The 22,061-nt window shown below is 39.5% G+C and overlaps 1 protein-coding gene and 1 pseudogene across 1 annotated transcript; one reads left to right on the forward strand and one right to left on the reverse strand.

Annotated features, from left to right (window-relative positions):
- Nucleotides 1-472: 472 nt before the first annotated feature.
- LOC121755540 lies at nucleotides 473-9,904 on the forward strand (annotated as a pseudogene).
- Nucleotides 9,905-16,671: 6,767 nt separating this feature from the next.
- On the reverse strand, nucleotides 16,672-17,629 carry LOC121754338 (putative B3 domain-containing protein Os03g0619850). The gene is made up of 3 exons (XM_042149714.1): nucleotides 17,525-17,629; nucleotides 17,174-17,438; nucleotides 16,672-17,105 (listed from the first exon to the last, which is right to left on the reverse strand). The coding sequence occupies exons 1-3, from the start codon at nucleotides 17,627-17,629 to the stop codon at nucleotides 16,672-16,674; spliced, it is 804 nt and encodes a 267-aa protein (XP_042005648.1).
- Nucleotides 17,630-22,061: the final 4,432 nt, after the last annotated feature.

Raw genomic sequence — 22,061 nt, forward strand, 5'->3', positions numbered from 1 at the left:
ATTACTCAGTATTTTTTATTCACAACTATTTCAACTGAAGCTAAGGCTTGGGCCTAAGAATTGAATTTGGACTTCGGATTTTAAATACTACTATACTATGAGTTGAAACCATCAATGACTCCAATTCGTTACATCTTTCTGAATGAGTAGCCGTGGATGAATTCACTATTAGTATACTACATTTTTTATTTATTTTAATTAATATACAATTTTAATGTATTTTTAGCATTATTTGATAAAACTATTTTAATTGGAAGTTAATATTTGAAGTAAAAAATATAAGAAAAATAGGTGAAGAGTGTAATGCCGAAAATTAGTGTGCTTCAATGGAAAACACGTGAATAGTTATAATAAGTATTTTAAAATCGGAAAAATGCTTAAAAAACTAAGTAGTAGTACTACTATAATTGACCTTTCGTTTTAAATCCGTTGTTTTCATTTGAAGAACTGTATGGACTTAAATGTTAATTAAGCCAGAAATGAGGGAGTGGAACTCTAAATTCTGATAATCATTTCGAATCGAGAAAACCCATTTCTGTTCAGAGCTGCGAAAAAAAGGAAGTCCCCCGCTCAACCTCAGCAAGCTTGCAGCAGTTTAAAATTACGTCGTCAACGCTATCTGGATGCGTAACATTTTGAGGTGGATTTGATTTGATTCGATTTGGTAGCCAGAAAGAGCATAAGCAGGGTTTGGGAAGTGGTAATCTTCGGCGGAGATTTCAGACCTAGACCGGCAAATCAAGCAGCTAAAGAGATGCGAACCGCTCACGGAAACTGAGGTGAAGGCCCTTTGCCTCAAAGCAATGGAAATCCTCGTTGAAGAGAGCAATGTTCAGCGCGTAGATGCACCAGTCAACGTAAATATACAACCACCAAGTATACAATCTTATTTTTGTTTTTTTCCTGGATATATTTGCAATCATGTCTAGTTTTGAGTTTGTATTAGAATATGTGAACGGAAAACCATGTTTGTCCTTTTGCGTTTCGTTTTCCCTACTTAAAGCTGAAATCCTCAAGCTGAATAACATAGTGAAACTGTCTCCGAATGTAAGAATTGACACCAAAGGTAAAGATTATGGGTGAAAGTTAATTGATTCTTAAATTTGATTCTGCGTTATGGTAACATGCCTCTTTCCTATATTATATGCTCACATGTCAACTGCCCTGAGCTTTGACTAGATCGGGCCAAAATTCTCAAACAATTCAGTTTTGCGTTTTTGTTTCGTAATTGAGTAAGGGGATAACAAGCTCCAGTTCATTAATCTATGTTTTAAAAGAGTAGGTTTAATTGAGTCTTTGAGGTTGCTAATGAATTAAACTGGGGATTATGAGTCTCATAAAAGTCGGTTTTTATTTATTAAAATGGTTCAGTTATTTAAAGCATCCAACTCAGAGAGTATTTACATTTTCATTAGAAGACAATTAGGAAATTCTGGTTATGGCTTCAATATTAGGATAACCCTTTAACCCCCTTTACCTCCCAATCAATGGGGATGGATCCCCTGCAGTGTATGGAAAACACAGTACGGTGCTGTGCATTGGAAACAACACCGTTTCATGTTTATTTGCCTTTAATTAGTTGTAATAGTTGAATGGCAATACTCCATAGTGAATGCGAATGCTTGACCTTTTTTATTTTCTTTTTTTTCTTTTACACCATAGTACTTAGTAATTTATGTTCTTTATAATTTACTAGTAAACTTTAATTAGCAGTTATATTTAAATGGTACACTAGTAAATTGGCGATTTTTTATAATTAGAAAATGACGACGCATTTTTATATTTTGATGTTTCTTTTCCTCTTTATTAATTATTATAACTCAGTTTGTTTGATAATTCAATTTTTAATTAGATATTTGTATGCAAATATTTACATGTATTTTGTATTATAATAGTTTAATTTATTTGATAACTTAATTTTTAATTTTTAATTTTTAATTTACATGTGTTTCTAATGCACAGCACCGTGCTGTGTTTTCCATACACTGCAGGGGATCCATCCCCCCAATCAATACAGAAGCTTTCAGATAAGATTACCTCAGGAATTTTATATAGCCTGCTGTATTAAGGGCACCCGCAACGCTGTGCCGTTGCGGTTCCTATGCCGTTCCGGTGGAACGGTTCCGCAGCGTTGCGGGGTTCGTTCCGTCGCCATTCCGTGCCCATGCCGTTCCTATGCCGTGCCGCGTTCCGTTCCGGAGGAACGCGGAACGAAACGTTCCGCCACACGCCGAGGCGACGTGGCGGCCTCCCATTCGACGCGTGAAGCCCACTCGCTGCCCCGCGAGTGGGCTTCGTCCCGGTGACGCAATAATTCAATTTTTTTTAAAAAATTCGAATTTAATAAAAAAAAAAAAAATTGCAACAGTAATGTGACCGTTTTTTTATATCCGTTTTGTATTTTTTTTTATTTTTTATTTATTTATTTACTCTATAAATACTCCTATTTCATACTCATTTCAACCACAAACACACATTTATTCCTCTCTATAAATTCGAATTTATTTTTTTAGGATTTTAATTGTGTGCTTTTTATTTTTCTAAAAGTTTAAATTTTTTTTAATGTTGTGTGTTTTTTAACAAAGTGTGTTTGTTTTTTAATAAAGTGTGTTTATTTAAATTGAATTGGGTTGGAAATAAAAAAAAAATGAAATTGAAGGAATAGTAATTTAAGGAACGGTTAAGGAACGGAGGGTTGCAGGTTCCGTTCCTTAGTTAAGGAATGGAGTAAAAAAGTACAGTGGGGCCCTCAAATAGTGGTTTAAGGAACGATGTAGGAACGGTATAGGAACAGCGTTGTGGATGGCCTAAGGCATTAGTCAGAGAAATAAATGCATGAAACATGTACTGCAGGGGCTAATAATTACTAGGAACTCAGTCTAGTCCTTGCACTGAAGTTACTTTGCCTTGTGTACCCAGTGAAATAACTCCTTGATAGTAATATGTGTGGCCTTTTGTTTGAAATTGCTGACTTTTCCTTATCACAGATTCACAATGGCATGATTTCCTTCTAATTGCTGCGACAGTTGAATTGATTATGCATTTAAGTAATTTTGTAGCCTGTGTACTAAGTCCAATAACTCTGAGAGTGATATGGGTGTGTGATTTTGCGGGTGTGCGCGTGCGTGTACGTGTAGAAAAGAGAAGATTTGAAAAACAAAAATCCAAATTTGTCCTCTTACCCATCCATTTATCTAGTATATACTGTAGTTTTGTGCTAAATCACTGATGGTACTGATAGATGCTGTATTTCTACATTTGAAGATGTTCTGCATGCATTTGCTTTCATCTATTTTTTTTCTGATACTAATTAATTTAATTCTAAATATTTCTCTATTTTGTAAATTGGTTGACATAGATCTGTGGTGACATACATGGGCAATTCTATGACTTGAAAGAACTTTTTAGAGTAGGTGGTGATTGTCCGAAGACAAATTATTTGTTTCTTGGAGATTTTGTTGATAGAGGATTTTACTCAGTCGAGACGTTTTTGCTTCTGCTTGCACTGAAGGTAACTGCTTTTTTTACTTATACATTGAGTGGTCTCAGACTCTCAGTATATACAGTGCACGTTTATCTAGTATTCTATGATTGACAATTATGGTACAATGCTTCACGTTTGCTAAAAGATAGTGTATGTGGGCAATGGACAGGTAAGATATCCTGATAGGATAACTCTTATAAGGGGGAACCATGAGAGCCGGCAGATAACACAGGTTTAGTCTCTGTTCTGTGTGAAGTTTACGCTATGATGTTGCATAAATATTTATGACTGCTCTCTTCTTCCAGGTGTACGGTTTCATCAGGTCTTTGTGAAATGAAAGTGAAAAAATGGTGCACTCTTGAATTGCATATTTTACAGGCTGTTAAAATATAACAAAAGAAATAAAAATGAAGGCTGGATGGATTAATAATTCAGTTAGATAGTGATACACGGTCATGCGTAATATAACCTCCACTTATGTATTCATGAGCATATCTTAACATCCCGGTTGTCCTCGGCATAGTTTATATTATAATTGGAAAGGCTGCTTCAATAATATGATATCTTCCTCCTTGCCCATCTTTTGCAGCCTTTCAGCACTCATCGAGAACAAAATATTTAGTGTTCATGGGGGACTTTCACCTGCCATTTCCACATTAGACCAGGTCTAGTTTTATTTTGAATCCAAAATTTCACTATTTGTTGTACAAATTTATAGGCATTGACATCATTGATATTTTAGATACGTGCAATAGACCTCAAGCAAGAAGTTCCTCATGATGGGGCCATGTGTGATCTTTTATGGTCAGATCCAGAAGATATTGTTGATGGTTGGGGTTTGAGCCCTCGTGGAGCAGGTTTCCTATTCGGTGGAAGTGTCGTCAGTTCGTTCAATCACACCAATAATATCGACTACATATGTCATGCTCATCAGTTGGTTATGGAAGGCTATAAATGGATGTTTAACAGCTAGATAGTCACGGTCTGGTCAGCCCCAAATTACTGTTACAGGTAAACTGCAATTCATTTCAGCCTTCTCTTTTAATTTTCCTTGAACAGTCTATGGATTGTGCCTGCGCTACATGTTAGAATTACAACACAAGACTTACACACACTTGAGTAGATCACACACACTCACAGCACACACTTTATGCAGAAACACACACTCACACTTTAGCAATGAAAGTAGGCGATTTCTTGGAGAATTCTTGGAATCTCTTTTATTGAATGAATACACTCTAACTACATACAAACGAATCTAAGCTATTTAAAGCTCTACAATCAGGTAGCAACTGCTACTAACTAACTACAACAAGAATCAAGAAAGCAAGAAGAATAACTGCTACATCTTAACTAACTAACTGCTGCACCAACGGCTAGTTTCTTCTAGGCTGCTTCTTTCCTTGGTCAGCCTTTAGATTCTCTTCTTTCTTCTCTTCTTGCAACTGAGTGAGCACTCTACTTCTTACAATTCTCCACCTGAGGGCTCACCTCAGTTCTTACAGCAAACATTGATCAAATTCTTACAATGATCAAACTTATCTCTACTCAGATATTTAGTGAGCAGTGCAAGGTGTTAATCTTTATCACCTTCACTCTCCCCCTTTCAATCTCATCTCTAATAAAATGCAGCCTTATGTCTATGTGCTTGCTCCTTTCATGGAAAAACTGATGTTTAGCCAAGCACATAGCTGAGCTGTTGTCACAATGAATCACCATTGTCCTTTGGTCAAAACCAAAATCTGAAATCACACCTTGTATCCAAAAACTCTCCTGTACTGCTGCAGTGAGAGCTATATATTCAGATTCTGTTGTTGAAAGAGCAACAACACTTTGTAGACCTGACTTCCAGCTGATCACAGTTCCAAACATTGTAAACAAGTAGCCTGTTTGGGACTTCCTGTTGTCCAGGTTTGCAGCCTAGTCTGCATCACAATAACCCTGCACAACCTCCTCAGATTTACCTTCCCAGCTAGTGAAAACCAACCCCCAGTCACTGGTGTGTTTCATGTACCTCAGAATCCACCTCAGAGCATTCCAATGCTCCTTCCCCGGGTCAACCATATATCTGCTAGTTACTGATATAGCATGTGCAAGATCTGGTCAGGTACAGATCATAGTGTACATAACACTTCCAACCACACTAGCACAAGGGATAGACTCCATCTCCTCAGCCTCTTGTTTAGTTTTAGGAGCCTGCTCCTTAGATAGCCTAAAGCTCTGAGACAATGGAGTTGATGCAGACTAGGCATTCTCCATCTTGAATTTCTGCAAAACTTTTTCAATATAATCAGTTTGCAGCATCCACAGCTTCTTGCAGCCTCTGTCTCTCAGAATATTTATGCCTAGGATCTTCCTTGCTTCTCCTAGATCCTTCATTTCAAAACTTGACTTCAGATCTTCCTTAACTTTCTGAATTTCTGTCATAGAAGGCCCTGCAAGTAGCATATCATACACGTAGAGTAATAGGTAGGCAATAGGAGTCTTGCCTGCCTTCTTTATGTAAATGCAATCATCATACTCTTGACTTGTGAAGCCAATCCTCTTCATCTGTGCATCAAATTTTTTATTCCACTGTCTGAGGCTTTGCTTAAGCCCATAAAGACTTTTCTGTAACAGACCCACCTTACCTTCTTCTTCAATCTTCACATAGCCCTCTGGCTGTTCCATGAAGATAGTCTCTTCTAGGTCTCCATTTAGGAAAGCAATCTTCACATCAAGCTGTTGTAGTTCCCAATTTAGCTGGTTCACTACTGCCAACAAGATCCTAATTGAAGTGTGCTTAACAACTGGAGCAAACACTTCATTAAAATCAATTCCTTCTTGTTGTGTAAAGCCCCTAGCCACCAGCCTTGCCTTGAATATGATTCTGTCCTTGTCAGTGGTCTCAATCTTCTTTTTAAACAACCACTTACAACTTACCAGCCTTCTTTCCTTACCATCTGTAATCAGCTTGGATTTGTCCACCAAAATCCATGTTTTGTTTTTGAGAAAGACTCTATTTCCTCATTCATGGCTTCAATCCACCTTTCTCTGTCTTTACTCTTCATGGCTTCTTTATAAGTGAGAGAGTCTGCACCATCAATACTTTCTGCAGCACATAGGGCATAGTAGACCACATCAGAGAACTTTTCAGGTGGCCTTGCATTTCTTCTGCCTCTATCCCTTGCAATTTGATACTCTCTGGTAGAATCTGATGTAGACTCACCATCCTTCCTGCCCTGAGCTGGAGCCTCATCTTTTTCTGAATCCGACTCACTTCCTGAGTCAGTAGCTCCACCTGCTCCTAGGCCAACCCCCATAGACTCCACCTTGAAGAGATCACTCTCAACTTCACTAGAGTCCAGCTTCTCTTTCAAGTAGGGCATCTGATCCTCCAAGAACACCACATCCCTGCTCACCACCACCTTCTTCCTACCAGGCTCAATACACCAGAGCCTATACCCCTTTACTCCCCTCTGATATCCCAGCAATATACATATCAGAGCCCTAGCTTCAAGCTTACTTTGCCTAGCATGAGCATAGGCTGCACACCCAAACACCTTGTATTTTGAGTAGTCACTATGGGCTCCATACCACATGTAATCAGGAGTCTCAGATTTAAGGGCAGTAGATGGACATTTATTGATGAGATAGGCTGCTGTATACACAGCCTCACCCCAAAATCTGCTGCTCAGACCAGACCCGAGTAGTAAGCACCTTACCCTTTCTAGGATAGTCCTATTCATCCTCTCCACAACTCCATTTTGCTGAGGATTACAAGGAACAGTCTTGTGCCTCTTCATACCCTTCTCTTTGCAAAACATATCAAATTCAGCAGATAAGAATTCTAAGCCATTGTCAGTTCTCAAGCATTTAACACTCCTTCCCACCTCCACCTCCACCTCCACCTCCACCTCCTTACACCATATCTTGAACTTTGTGAGTGTTTCTGACTTTTCTTTAAGGATATACACCCACAACTTTCTAGTATAATCATCAATGATAGCTAGATAATACTTTCATCCACCAATTGAACACACAGGTGAAGGCCTCCAAAGGTCACTGTGTATATAGTCTAAAGGGGCTGTAGATGAGTGAATACCTGTAGGATAGGGTGCCTTCTTTGCTTTTCCAAGTATACACTGCTCACAGGGGTTCATCTTGTTGAAATCTCCAGAGATTAGGCCCTTTTTGATTAGTCCCTTTTTGATGAGTTCTTTCATGCTTCCTTCTGCTGGATGGCCCAGCCTCTTGTGCCATAGCATTAGGGAGTCCTCTGACACTGCATTGCTCTCCCCATTTACAACCTTGGCATTTAGATAGTAGAGAATGTGCTCTCTTTCAGCCTCCATCATTACTGCATCTCCAGATTTTACAAACAACTTTCCCTGACTCATCAGTATGGTGAACCCCCTTTGCTCCAGCATTCCCAATGAAATGAGGTTCCTCTTCACTTCTGGAATATACCTCACTCCAGTTAGGATCTTTATAGAGCCATCTTGTAGGCTTAGCTTCACCTTCCCTATCCCTCTTATCTGACAAACATGGTTGTTACCCAACACCACAGTAGCTGATGCTTCTTGAAGGTCATGAAACCAGCTTCTATTAGGGCACATATGGAAGCTGCACCCCGAGTCCATAATCCACCTGTGACTGACCCCATTGTCACTAATATTCATGAGTTGGGCTGGGGGATCAGTACTCTCTACACAATCAGATTGGTTGTGGCCCTCAGAGGCTAGCTTTCTCTTCCATGCATGACAATCTTTCTTCAAGTGCCCAGGTTTCTTGCACCAATAGCATGCCCTGGTTTCCTTCTGAGCATCAGTGCTTGAGGGTTTTGAGCCCTCAAACTTCTTCTTGAAATTCGACTTCTTGAATTTCTTAACATTCAAGGCCTCTGCTGGTAGTCTTCTGGAGTTCTTTGGCCATCAAGGCTGAGTAGACTTCTGCATAGGTGATAGGTTTATCTCTTCCATAGATAATTGCATCACTTAACTGGTCATAGGAGCTAGGCGTGAGAATAGCCTTGTCTTCATCTGAAATCTTGACATCCACTGAGCCTAGATCATCAATGATCTTGTTGAATTCCTCTAACTGCTCTATGATAGATTTATCCCCAAAAAAGCTATAGGCATAGAGCCTCTTCTTGAGATAGAGCCGGTTAGCCAAAGATTTGGCCAAGTAAACTTCATCCAACTTGTCCAAGATCTCTACTGCAGTCTTGGCTTCTTGAACATCCCTCAAGACTTTGTCTCCAAGGCACAAGATCACTGCGGAGTGTGCCTTGAGCTGCATTTCCTCTATCTTTATATGTGCTTTATCATCAAGCACCGGAGCCTTTCCCTTTTCTTCAGGTTTTGAAAGGACTGCAGCCAAACCTTGTTGTATCAAAACCGCCTTCATCTTCATCTTCCACAGGCCATAATCATTCTTGCCTGTGAATTTTTCTGCATCAAGCCTTGCTGCCATCTCTGAAACCGTTTGATCTTCTGCAAACTAGCTTCAATCTTCCCACAGACGGCGCCACTTGTTAGAATTACAACACAAGACTTACACACAATTGAGTAGATCACACACACTCACAGCAATATGAAATACTCACACACTTTATGCAGAAACACACACTAACACTTTAGCAATGAAAGTAGGCGGTTTCTTGGAGAATTCTTGGAATCTCTTTTATTGAATGAATACACTCTAACTACATACAAACGAATCTGAGCTATTTAAAGCTCTACAATCAGGTAGCAACTGCTACCAACTAACTACAACAAGAATCAAGAAAGCAAGAAGAATAACGGCTACATCTTAACTAACTAACTGCTGCACCAACGGCTAGTTTCTTCTAGGCTGCTTCTTTCCTTGATCAGCCTTTAGATTCTCTTCTTTCTTCTCTTCTTGCAACTGAGTGAGCACTCTACTTCTTACACTACAGATGTGGAAATGTGGCTGCAATCCTGGAGCTGAATGGAAATCTCGAAAGTGAATTCCGTGTTTTTGAAGCTGCACCACAGGTACAACTTGGATATGATCGATTGTTTTCTTTGCTTTCGCGCGCATGCATAGTGTCGTTTGTATGGTATATTTCCTTGAGTAGCCATGATTATAACCTCTTGATATTGCAGGAATCAAGAGGAGCGCCAGCTAAAAAGCCACCTCCAGATTACTTCTTGTAGGAGTGAAGTGCTAATTAATTATAGGAGGTTGTGGCAACAATATTAGGTGAGTTGTAAATTTGCAGGCAATGGTTGCTCACAACCTTATTTAGTGCTAGATTCTGTTGTAACTATTTTCTAAATGGTTTGCTGTTAGAATAGAGGTGTTGTATTTCAGATGATCATTGTATACAGACGTGGCCATTCTCAGAAGCAGGAAAAAATGGGTAATTTCTCTGACAAACTCAATGGGAAATTCTTTCGAGCATGTCTATGTACCACACTAATTCATTAGTTTTTTAGCATAATGGTAGTTGGATGCAGCTTTTCTCATTTTTATAGGAAATGGTGAATCCAACTGACACGTGTTCCAAAATTCATGGGTTGGTTTAGTACATGCATTTATAACAGAATTTCCTAGTATATGATGACCACGATGCTCTAAGCTTCAAAGTAAAACATTGTGAAACAAAATAAAGCATAGTATGTAATTGCAATTATATACAAATCTCAATTTTGGTAATCCATATTGCATGTTACTCCCTCCGTCCCACAATAAGAGTTATATTTTGTCATTTTGGTTCATCCCACAATAAGAGTCATATTTCACTTTTACTCGTACGTGGGTTTTACATTCCACTAACTTATTTCACTCATATTTTATTATAAAACTAGTAATACATACAGTGTGATTCATATTCCATTAACTTATTCAACTAATTTCTTTACATTTCTTAAAATTCGTGTACCAAAATGAATTTTATGCGTACCAAAATGAATTTTTAAATATTTGATGATATCTAAACTTTTACTATCTTATTTATATTGTCTTTGATTTTATTTATTAATTAAAATAAAATTTGATGATATATTACATAGGGGTGGGGAATTATACCGAAATACCAGACTTACTTTAACGAAAATACTGATTCTTCGGTATACCATAGTTTTCGGTACGGTATGATACCGTATCGAAAGATTCGGTACGGTAACGGTATTAGATTTCCTATACCGTGGTATACCGTGGTATACCGAATCTTCGGTATATACCGTCATACCGACACTTCGGTATACCGTGGTATACCAGTATACCGATTGAATGTTATATATATGTAAATTATAAAATGCAAGATGTCTCCCTCTTGCAAGATCTATGGTCACCAAATGTTGAAAAGAGACCTCTTTGGTCTTCCTCTATCTTCCATGCATGCAACAATGAAATTATATCATTTCATACAATTTCATCGGTGCTTAAATATTTTTATTATTATTCATTATCATTAATATAATCTACTAAACATATAAAGTTTATATAAAAAATCATAATTTTTTCATTTTCTATAAATAAAGATCCAATTTGCTATATTTTATTTCCAAACAAAAATCGCTACTTTTCTCCCCATATAATCTATCTTCTTTTTGCCATAATCTCTTACTCCTTATTTTACTTACAAACAAAAATCGCTACTTTTCTCCCCATATAATCTATCTTTTTTTTGTCATAATCTCTTATTACAAGATATTCTCCACGTATGTTTTTTGTTTATTTTATTTGCATAATCTCTTGAGTATTTCCTAATACTTGCTATAATTACAAATACTACATTCCTCCCACAAAAATATGTGCACTTTCCATTTTACCAGTTCTATAATAATATAAGCACTTTCATTTATAGAAAGTTGTCTCAACTCATTACTAGGGGTGACAAATCGTGCGTGTTGGGTCCAGTGGCGGATCCAGAAATTTCATAGTGAGGGTGCGATAAATAATTATATTGACTTGAAAACATAAAATTCAATCGATCTTTTTTCCTCTATTATGTTAATTTTTTTATTAAGTCATTTCATTAAATAGAAAAAATTATTTTTAGTGTTATTACTTAAAAAATTTTCACTATTAAATTATGGATTCTTAGATATTTATATAACAAAAAAATTTATATTAGTTTATAGATAAGGTGAAATATTCAAATTAAAAATAAAATACCTTATATTTTCTATTTAATCTAAAATATGAGCATAATAGTGATCATAAATACAAACACACTTTGGGGGAATTGATCCCGAGTCGATGCTATGGAAGGGTGATGCATTTACCACTAGGCTACTTCCATATTTTGGGGGCACAATGGTACCCCTTTGTTCTTAATTGAATCCGCTAGTGGGTGGGTTGTTATCGAGTCAACCTGTTAACTATACGACCCAATAAGAACAAACACGAACACGACTCGTTAAGAAAATCCCAAACCCGAACACGAACACGACCTGCTACCCTCAAATCCGAACCCGACACGAACCCATTAATGACACAAACCACCTTGGGTCAACACGATACGATAACAACGCATACATAATACGACTATAGCAACACTACCTGATAACACGGTTAGAACCTTATAACACGATAAGAACCTGTTATTAACTGCTCATGATTAACAAAAGTTACGAAACCTTGAATCTGATCATTAAAAAATCCAATTAAAAATCTAAAATTTGATTACATAATTTGATTTGATGAACAATAATATCAATAGATTCATAGCAACAAAATCCAATGGAATCCAACAAAAATATATCATTCTTAAAATAATAAAAATTAATAATATAATACTAGTATTATTTCTTATTGGGTAACACGAACACGACACGAAATTTTCGTGTCCTTAACGGGTCGACTCAATAAGGACACGAACCCAATAAGCTTCGACCAAGATCCATTAATTTCATGCGGATTCGTGTCGAGTTATCGTGTCGTGCCAAAAATTGCCAGCCCTACTCATTACCCATATAATCAATTTATTTACTCCCAACTTATATCACTATGGTCCACCATTACAACCCATTAAACACTAATAATATGTTGGTCCTACTATCCACTAATACTACTCTAACTACTATTCTCCTCTTCTCTATCCTTTACCAATTGTGCATTAAATCTCGTGTCATTCCAATTGTCTATATTTAATAGGACGGAATGAGTATTACCCTCCCCGTCCGCGAATAGGAGTCCCGTTTTTCCATTTTAATCTGTCCGCGAATAGGAGTCCCGGTTCACTTTACTATATATGGTAATAAGGTTCCACCTTCCACTAACTCATTTCACTCAAATTTCATTCAAAACCAATATATATAAGTGAGACTCCTATTCCACTAACTTTTTTCCACCCACTTTTTTTAATATTTCTTAAAACCTGTGCCGCCAAGGAATGAGAGTCCTAATGGCGGACGGTGAGAGTATTATTTAATACAAATAATTATTTTAGTATTACAAAATAAAGTATAAAAATATACTTCGTGGTTGGGTCATGGTGGTCATCTCTAAACTATATGAAAAGGCAAGGGTGGATTGGTAAAATATTGAAGACGTGGAAAATAGATAAATTAATTAAATATTAAAAAAGTGACGCTTGGATGATCTATCAGTTGGTCTTATGATAAGCAAACACAGCGCGATAATTAAACGAGGTGGCCTTTTGTTGGGTACGACCGTCAACGTAGTATGAGTTAATTAAATTTGAATGACTTTAATTTAATTCAAATTAATCAAGAATGTAGTAATATTTATAGATGAATATGTTCCAATATAGATCAATCAATCTTATTTTTGGGTTAATAAACTCTAAATAAAGTTTTAATTAATCAACTCCTAATATAGTCTTGGTGTTGATGGGCATCATCAGTCCATACTAGAAAAAGACATAATTTCGGTCAAACACTGCCCAATAAATTAATTTCATGCCAGCCCGTGAAAATTGTTTGGCCCGGCGAGGCCCATAAGTTAACTTATCGGATCTATTTGGGCCGAAACTATTCTCACTTCGCTGGCGTGTCCAGAATATAATTAGTCTTCCACTATTGCCCCCAGAATATATACTTAGGGCCTGTTCAAGCACCCTGGAATGCCCATATATGGGCCTAAATCATGGAGTTGTGGTGTGTTCAAGATGCTTGGGTAAAGGTGCTAAGGCCCGGTGCTATTTAACGGGCTGGCATTGTTCCAGACTGTTATTTTCTGAAATGAATTCATATGAAGGAGATGCTAATTCATTTCCGGACTCGATTTTCGGACCAGGTTATGAGTGTAAATAGACTAATATGCCCCTGAAATGTTTGAAATAATCATCTAGCGTCTACCCCTTCCCCCCCCCCCAATTTCTTCCGCAACAACCCTAGCTCTTCACACCACGTTTCTGTCGCAGTAATCGTCGGTGCTCTTGTTGGCGTGGTGAATTTTTCCAGCTCCGACAATTCCCCAAGAACCCCAGGTATTCCCAGCTTGGTTTTCCTATCTATTCCCCCAATTCTGATCGGACATTGGTTTATTTCTGGGCGCATGGTGAAGCATCAGGAAAGCTTAAGAAAGTGAAGGCTAGAGTTCGTCATCGTGCTCCTCATCTTGTCACCCGTAACCCCAGGTAAGAGGCAGTTAATCAACATATAAATTTGTTGTGGTAGATATAGCGCAATTTTAACTGTGAAATGCCGATATTGGTTGGCTTGCTGATGTCGTTTGGGCTAATACCGCCGCCCAGCTTGTTTAGTTCTCAAATTTCATTTGGTAAATGTCAAATAACATAAACGTGCGCCGCTTATGTTATTTTGCGTGTCAATAAAATTTGTATCTGTGTTGATTAGCCGACTATTTGCTTGTGTGTTGTTATTTAGTTAAGGCCAAAATTCGGATTTGTCAAATGAGTCTTTATGCCACCAAATCAGCGCATTTATGTTTGTTGATCGAGGACATTATGCTCCTTTATCGTGAAGAAACCACAACATTGTTACGTCGCTACATCCGTGCCCGCTGTCGACGTGAGAGGCGTCAGATTGTTGAGCACGCGCGGCGACACAGCGTGCTCAATAAGATACCGGCGCAGTTGAAATACTTAAACCGGTTATTGGACGTCACAAGTGCTGCGTGTGTTTCCAATTTGCGTATGGACCGTAACACGTTTGGTAGGTTGTGTCGGTTGCTTTCTGAGAGGGGGCCGGGGGGGGTTGACAGTTGGTAAATGCCTTGGGGTTGAAGAGCAAGTGGCCATTTTTGTATCTGTATTGGCACACCATCAGAAGAATCGAGTTGTTGGGACTACTTTTTGGCGTTCAGGGGGACTGTATCGTATTATGTAAATAAGGTTCTTGCTGCTGTACTCAGTCTTCATAATGTTCTCCTTGCGAAGCCTTCACCCGTTCCAGATGATTGCATCGACCATCGTTGGATGCTGTTTAAGGTAATATTAATCACAACCCATAAGCGTTTTTGTATGCTTTCAGCTGTCGACATATGTTTTAAACTTTTATCCTATGTTATTGTAACCTATGCTTTGTTGTTCTCAAGGGTTGTCTCGGCGCGCTGGACGGCACCCATATTAGTGTATTAGTGCCGACCGATGACAAACCACGGTATAGATCGAGGAAAGGGCAGATATCAACTAATGTTCTCGGTGTGTGTGATCGTCAAATGCAGTTTGTGTATCTACTCCCTGGCTGGGAAGGGTCGGCATGAGACTCCCGCGTCCTCAAGGATGCAGTTTCACATGTTGATGGTCTAAAAGTACCACAAGGTTGCTTATTCGTTACACCATGTTTGTTATATATTATGTAATTGATCTTCACATATGTGGAATAACATCGCGTTCCACCTTATGTGCTCTCAGGTTGCTATTACCTGTGTGATAATGCTTATGCAAATTGTAATGGGTTCCTAACACCCTTCAAGGCAGTACGCTATCATCTCAAGGAGTTTGGTCCCGGCACAGAAGCTCCCCAAAACCCGAAGGAATTATTCAATATGCGGCATACCAAAGCGAGAAATGTGATTGAACGCGCTTTTGGAGTTTTGAAAATGCGGTGGGGTATTCTAAGGAGCGCTTCATTTTACCCTATAAGAACGCAAATCCGTCTAATCATGGCGTGCTTTCTACTCCATAATTTTATTCGCCGCGAAATGGAAGTTGATCCGGTGGAACTTGAGCTAGACACGAATATGAACGTAGAGAACGCCGAGAACGACGGCGTTAGTGGGGATTATGTTGACTGTGTTGAGCCGTCCTCCGATTGGACGCATTTCAGAGATAGCCTAGCTGTCAATATGTGGAATAACAAATGAATTATCCATGTTGATGGAAGGAACTGTGTTGGAATTCAGTTAAACTTGGCTTGTTTTATGTTGGACTTGTTGTAATCAGATTGAGTCTAAATTTGCTATTGTTATGATGATATATTGGTTTGTCTAATATGCATGCTTCAGTAATCGGTATTGATAAAGTGGATATATGTTTTCTTTTGTTTTGATTTCAGTGCTATGCATAAAGAAGAAACTCCATAATGCGTGTGCGGAGGTGGGTACATGACACTTAAGCGCGCCGGGCCGTCAGCCACAAATGCAGGTCGCTATTACCTAAAGTGTCCAGTCGAAGGGAAGCATGCTGGGTCCTTCCAGTGGTACGATGATGTGTGGGGTGAGAATGCTTCTCGGATCTGCAATACCCAGGCTGAATTAGGTAAACGCACCCGCTATGTACGTGGAACAGACAATATATCCGCCGCAACGTCCCCCTCCGTTATAGGTGCTCCTTACTACAACACCCTTCGCATGTTGGAGTGGAAGAGCAATGTCCTGATTCTGTGCACCGGATTGTTGTTGGTAATGGTTGGGTTTTTGATTGGGAAGGCTGTCTAGCATAAGAAATGTTGACCGCATTATATAGTACGGGCTGTTATGATATTGAAGCTTTTGTCTGACTTGGAAGCAGTATGATTTTGATGTTATTAAATGACAAATGTATATGTTTTTGTTACTATAGTATGTTGTTGATGCTGTCCCATGACTTGTAACATAGCCGTGGATGCAATTGAGAAGTCACATAACTAAGAAACTACTGTAATAGGAGACATTAATCCTATTGATCAAGCATAATATATAGTGATAGATAAAAATTTGCCATGATCAGTTGTGCTTATACAACACGGTTTGCTTCATATTAAGGTACAAAAGATAAAGAGTATTACTACTACTGCATATAGCTAACTTAAGTACTTCCGAGTTGTTTAAGCCCTGTCAAACCGCACTTGAAAGTGGACAGCAAACGCATCAACAAGTGTGAAATGGCAGCGCACACCTTCAGTCAGGTTGTTGTCATGCTTAAATCGATTCCACCCATGCCGAACCCTTATGCTCCTCAAGTTGTGTTTCAGTGTGCATATCCACGTTCCCCTTTCAGTCACAAGATACACTCCCGCTTGTATTGCGCCCATTGGAATATGGCGTTGCCAAAAGCCATATGGAAACTCGAGGGTGCGATGGATGTTAGCCGGGGTGAGCGTAAGCACGAATGTTGGCAAGCCGTCGATGTTGAGTGCCCTACTATCATCCACGTATTCCTCATCCATCGTTGTTTCAGATTCGTTATCGGATAGCACGTAATCGTCGGACGTATCGATTGCCGGGGTGTAGCTACCTTCCATATCGTCGTCTACTACAACTACAAAACAAAAATGATCTGTGTAGTATTCCTGAATGTTTAAACGAGCTGATTTCAGGTAGGCTTACCGTCGACGTCCCCCGGTGGGGGGCAATGTGTCTCTCTGTTAAACCGCTTCACGTTGAACATTCCCACATCCACCAACGTGAAGGTAAGATGATCGCCATGTTCGACACCGGTAGCACGAACAAACTCTCTCCATCCAGTCGAGAAGAACCATCCGTGCTCAAGCTTTAGAATTCGTACCATATGCCGTACTCCATTTGGCCAAACGAGCCTGCAGTCGAACGGTAGTTCATGACCGTGATTCCCGACGAATTCGTCGGGAAGTCTCTGCGTTTAAGATAATTACGTTGAATTAGCCAATTTCGATTTGCATCAACATGTGCTTAAAAAAAATATATTAGAAAGCAACTTACCATGTCATCCTTGCATCGCACCCGGTGGAACACTTTCATAAACGCGGGGAGGTGTTGGTATTCCGGGATAAAGTTCGGGTTCATCGAAGCCCCTGCAGCTGCCATTTGAGCTGTTGCGATTTTTCCACTGAAGTTGCTAGGGTGTTGAGTGTGTTTGTTCAAATGGGGAAGAAAACAAAATGCAATAAAGAGTGGGTGGATGGTAGGTTGTGAAAATTTATGGTTTCTGAATATGGTTGAGCACTATAACCGAAGAATTGTGCTATTCATTTGCATTAAATAACACCATTTCAGGTGACAATGTTCAATGGTGTATGCAACTACTGCGTATATAATATTTTATGCAACTATTACGTAGAATGGGGAGTATTAAATAAATGGTGTATTGTTTGCATATTCAAGCCATATGCGTATATAATATTGCTAAGTATGTTAATCAAATTATTGCAGATTGATTCTCGGTTTAAGAATATTTTTGGAAGATGTAAGCTCGCATTGGTATTCATTGAAAGTAGAACCGACGTATTATGTCGGCCTACCGATAAGAACAGTTGAGAATGTGTACGTACCATTTAAATTGGTGAGTACAGATACGTTATTGTGGAAAGTAATGTTCCATAAATCGCTCTCCTAAATTCATATGCACCAGCCCAAAATTAGATATCTGATTTGAGCCTACCAACCACATATGCATTGTATATTGGTGATTTTCGTCCCGCTTTGTGTGGCTCGAGAGATCAGAGGCGTTTTATGTGATGGGTTACATTTATAGAAGTGGTAGATAAGTGTCAATCAAATTCAATCAATCCACTCCTACTTATAAACATATCTCATTGCTGAGCCACATACACATCGTAAGCAACTATGGTTATACCTCAACAAGCGGAGTTCTTCTATAAGGGGAAATGGTCTCCGGCGTGCGACGATGCGTTGGTGGATTGCCTCATCATGCTGAAAGAAGAACGTGATGTGTCCACTACCGTATACCCTGCCTGGTTCCTGCTTACGGCGTCGGATTGGATCAAGAACAAAGTAAGTGTTGTGTTCTCCGAGTTTGAGCTTAAGGATCGGATAGACATGTTGCGGAAGCGGTACTACACGTTCAAAGCAGTCCTCCGTCTCCGAGGTGCGTACTGGAACCCCCAAATGAAAGCGGTCGTAGCACCTCAAGAGTCATGGGATAACATGCTTAAGGTTGGCCACCGGTTCTGTTGTGGTAATTGCTCTAACATGATACTTTCATCCCATAAACTTTAACTTTTGTGATAACATGCAGATGAACGAGTTTGCGGGTGCTTACTTCTACGACGAAGAACCCATATGGGCACGCCTCGCTTGTGTGTTTAGGTTCGACGATGTAAAGGTCGAGGGACAGAAGGAAGTGGTCGTCATCTCGGACAACACCGAAGAAATGAGAGTTAACGAAGTGGATGTCTCCGCTAATGTCGGCGGAGAAGAAGAGGTGAACTCTCCTGTGGTGTTCCCTGGACCGAAGGTTCGTCGGAAATTGTTCGACGCAGATCCACAGCCCAATGATCGAGAGTCAAGCAGCGAACCCGGTATATATTTCATCGACTTAACATCGGACGGGAATCTGCGAGCTCGGGAAGAGAATGGCAGGATTCTGTACCAACCACCCAAACCGTACGATGATGGGGCCGGGACTTTACACTTTAAGTCCCCCCGTGCAAGTTCTTGCGGCTCAAACTCCCCTATGAACTTAAGGAAACCATAGCCGTGGCCGTCCATAGCCGAGCACATCCTATTTGTTTGATTTAAGCTGTCAAGGCTCGGCATATATAATGGCTATTATTTTGGTTTATTAGGGTTGCTATGTGAAATATGTATGTAGTAAGTAAGAGCAGCCTGGTAGTTTTGCTTGGCAAAATATGGTTCCAACTGATGTCTTTGTAGTGGTTGCTACTTTTGTGTGATGTTCCTCCTTATCAAATATCACCATTGCAAGGCCTATATTACTTTTTGACTCTCCAGGTGAATTATATTAGTCCCACTGCATAGCAATGTTACAAGATAAAATAAATACGATTGCATTGCAGAAACATCAACTATGGCTTTTATAAACATACTGCAAGTCTATCAGTTCCCACATATAACAACACAAAAGGGGATTTAGTAGCCAAAAGATAAGATGATTGCACTACATCGAGATAAGGTTATATACGTAGCAAAAACTTCATCAGCATTCCTTATCAGAGAAGTTGAGCTTTAAGCACCAAGATCAGACTTCAAACGACTTCATAAGACTTCATAAGACTTCATAATACGCAGCAAAAACTTCATCAGACTTCCTTAGCAAAAACTTCATCACACTTCCTTATCAAAAACTTCATCAGACTACACTAAGTCATACGGAGGTTGTGCTTTAATTAGACTTCCTTATCTCCGTCCTCGATCAGGCATAAGAGATATCCTAGACGAGCATTGACCGGTATTCCTATGAAAACTTCAAGACGTTGAGGCTTGTCACCAAGAATATTGCACAAACGGTATCGTTGGGCCAGTGAAAGGCCGTCAACGGTGCAAAGCTTTTCAAAGACTTCCTGCCGTGCTTGACCCATGTCGAATTCATATCCAATTCGTTTAGAAATCATCTCAACACGCGCGTCTGTTCTCTCGTGGAGGTTGCCAAGGAACTCCATAAGATCAGCATCGGGGGATGGTTTTTTGCTCTTTCTAGGCATAGTTTTGGTAGTGGACGTTTGTTTCCCACTATTGTCGGAGCTATCGTCGTGCACCTCAGTGTGGTTGGACACCGGCGTATGCGGTTCAGTGATGAAATCTCAAACGAGGGGTGGTAGTCGTTCTCGTAAACTTGGCTGCCTCCAGAAACCTGTGCACGGATGTTTTTGGCAGCAGCTCCTATCTCTTCAGCAGCCAAGCCTGAAGCACGATCCTTGCCAAATATAGTCTTCCACGTCTCCCACAATGGCCACGATTTGTTCTGCATATATTTTGTGTCTTTGTCTGCCTGCAATTACAACCAATTGCTAATTATTTGTTTACAATATAAGGACCATGTACTTAGATATCACAATACCTGCACAATCTGTTCCCATTGCTCATCACTACAATCAAACTTGTGATCACCGTGATGGTTCCACCCTACCCCAGTTCGGCTAAGTATAGAACGGAGAAGGCCGTAGCTCTTCTTCCATGACCCCGATCTTGGAGTTGATGTGCGGATTGCCTTTCAAGTCCGTGGTGGGAAACTCGGCACGGAGGCTGTCTTCAATCTTACTTAGGTACCCTGCTCTGAAACCGTTGTCCGATTTCCAACCTGTAGCAGTGAGCTCAAGCAATGTCGCTGCTAGTATGTCTTCCTCCTTTGGAGTCCACATTCGTCTCGATCTTTCCCCCTTGCGAAACTTGTTCTGCGGCGTCCCAATCACAACTTCAATACACCAAAACACACCACATTCGGTAGGTAGTTCATGTAAACGCAGCGTAAAAACTATATGTTGTTAACTGAGGCAGATGGCTTTACATACCATCGCAATCGCCCCTGCTGCTAGGGCTACCACCCCATGGACGTTTTCCGGTGTTGGGGATACATACATTCGGTGTACCAGATAAAGGAGACAGACCTTAAGCAGAAGCCCATACGCAATAATCAATTCACACAATAACTTAATCACAATTGCAAGTGGCAATGTCAGTACAGAACTCCAAGAATTATAAAACCTCTGCGTCAATTTACCCAGAAATCGTCAACAATTGAATCGAAAATTAAATACAACACCACGATGTTGGGGGCAACCGCCTGACGGTTAGACTTGCATACTGTAAACAATCGAAATTAATAGCATTGCGCCTCACACGCCTCGCGCAAAACATGGATGTAATTGCACAAATGTAAATACGAAAGCATGCAAAATTGGAGAGCATAGTACATACCTTGGCCGTGCTGGAGACCGGACTGCATCGTGCTGGTTGTCTTCCTGAGTCTGACGAAGGTAGCTTCCTGTTGGTTCACCAAATGAGCCTTGAAATGGTTGAGGTTACCGCCAAGTTTATTTGGCTGGCGGGCTTCCTCAAATGCCAAGGGTAGAGTAGGAATTATCCATGGTGGGAATTATTAAAGAAAAATTAAAAACAAATTATACTCCCTATTTCCGGAAGCATCCCAAGTTGCTTGAACATAATAAACACCCCTATTACAAATGTGATTGAACAGTAAATAGACCAGATCAGATTTAAATTGGCATATATAATGCCTGCCAACTTGAACAGGCCCTTAAGTTGGGATGCAATATTCAATTTCCCTTTACTTTTGTCAAACCCTAAAGCTTGCAGCAATGGGGATTAATAAAAAAATGAAATCGGAAAAACAATCTGAAACTAAACAAAAGATTTCAATATATAAAGAGGTTTAAATACATACACTTTTTGTTGGATAACCATTTTTAGTAAATCATTTGCAAAAATTCGACAGATTGATGCATTTATTTGATTATAAGTGAAACACTTGTGTTCTAATATTAAAAAAGTAATTAAATTTATTTTCTATCAGTACAAT

Source organism: Salvia splendens, chromosome 11 (assembly GCF_004379255.2).
Source record: "Salvia splendens isolate huo1 chromosome 11, SspV2, whole genome shotgun sequence".
Lineage (NCBI taxonomy): Eukaryota > Viridiplantae > Streptophyta > Magnoliopsida > Lamiales > Lamiaceae > Salvia > Salvia splendens.

What these genes read in the sequence shown, in the direction of transcription:
- LOC121754338 (XM_042149714.1), bottom strand. Translation starts at nt 17,629, where the DNA reads ATGGCAGCTGCAGGGGCTTCGATGAACCCGAACTTTATCCCGGAATAC. An exon ending in TGCGATGCAAGGATGACATG is followed by an intron (nt 17,439 to 17,524) that starts GTAAGTTGCTTT and finishes TCTTAAACGCAG; the next exon opens with AGACTTCCCGACGAATTCGT. An exon ending in CCCACCGGGGGACGTCGACG is followed by an intron (nt 17,106 to 17,173) that starts GTAAGCCTACCT and finishes TTTGTTTTGTAG; the next exon opens with TTGTAGTAGACGACGATATG.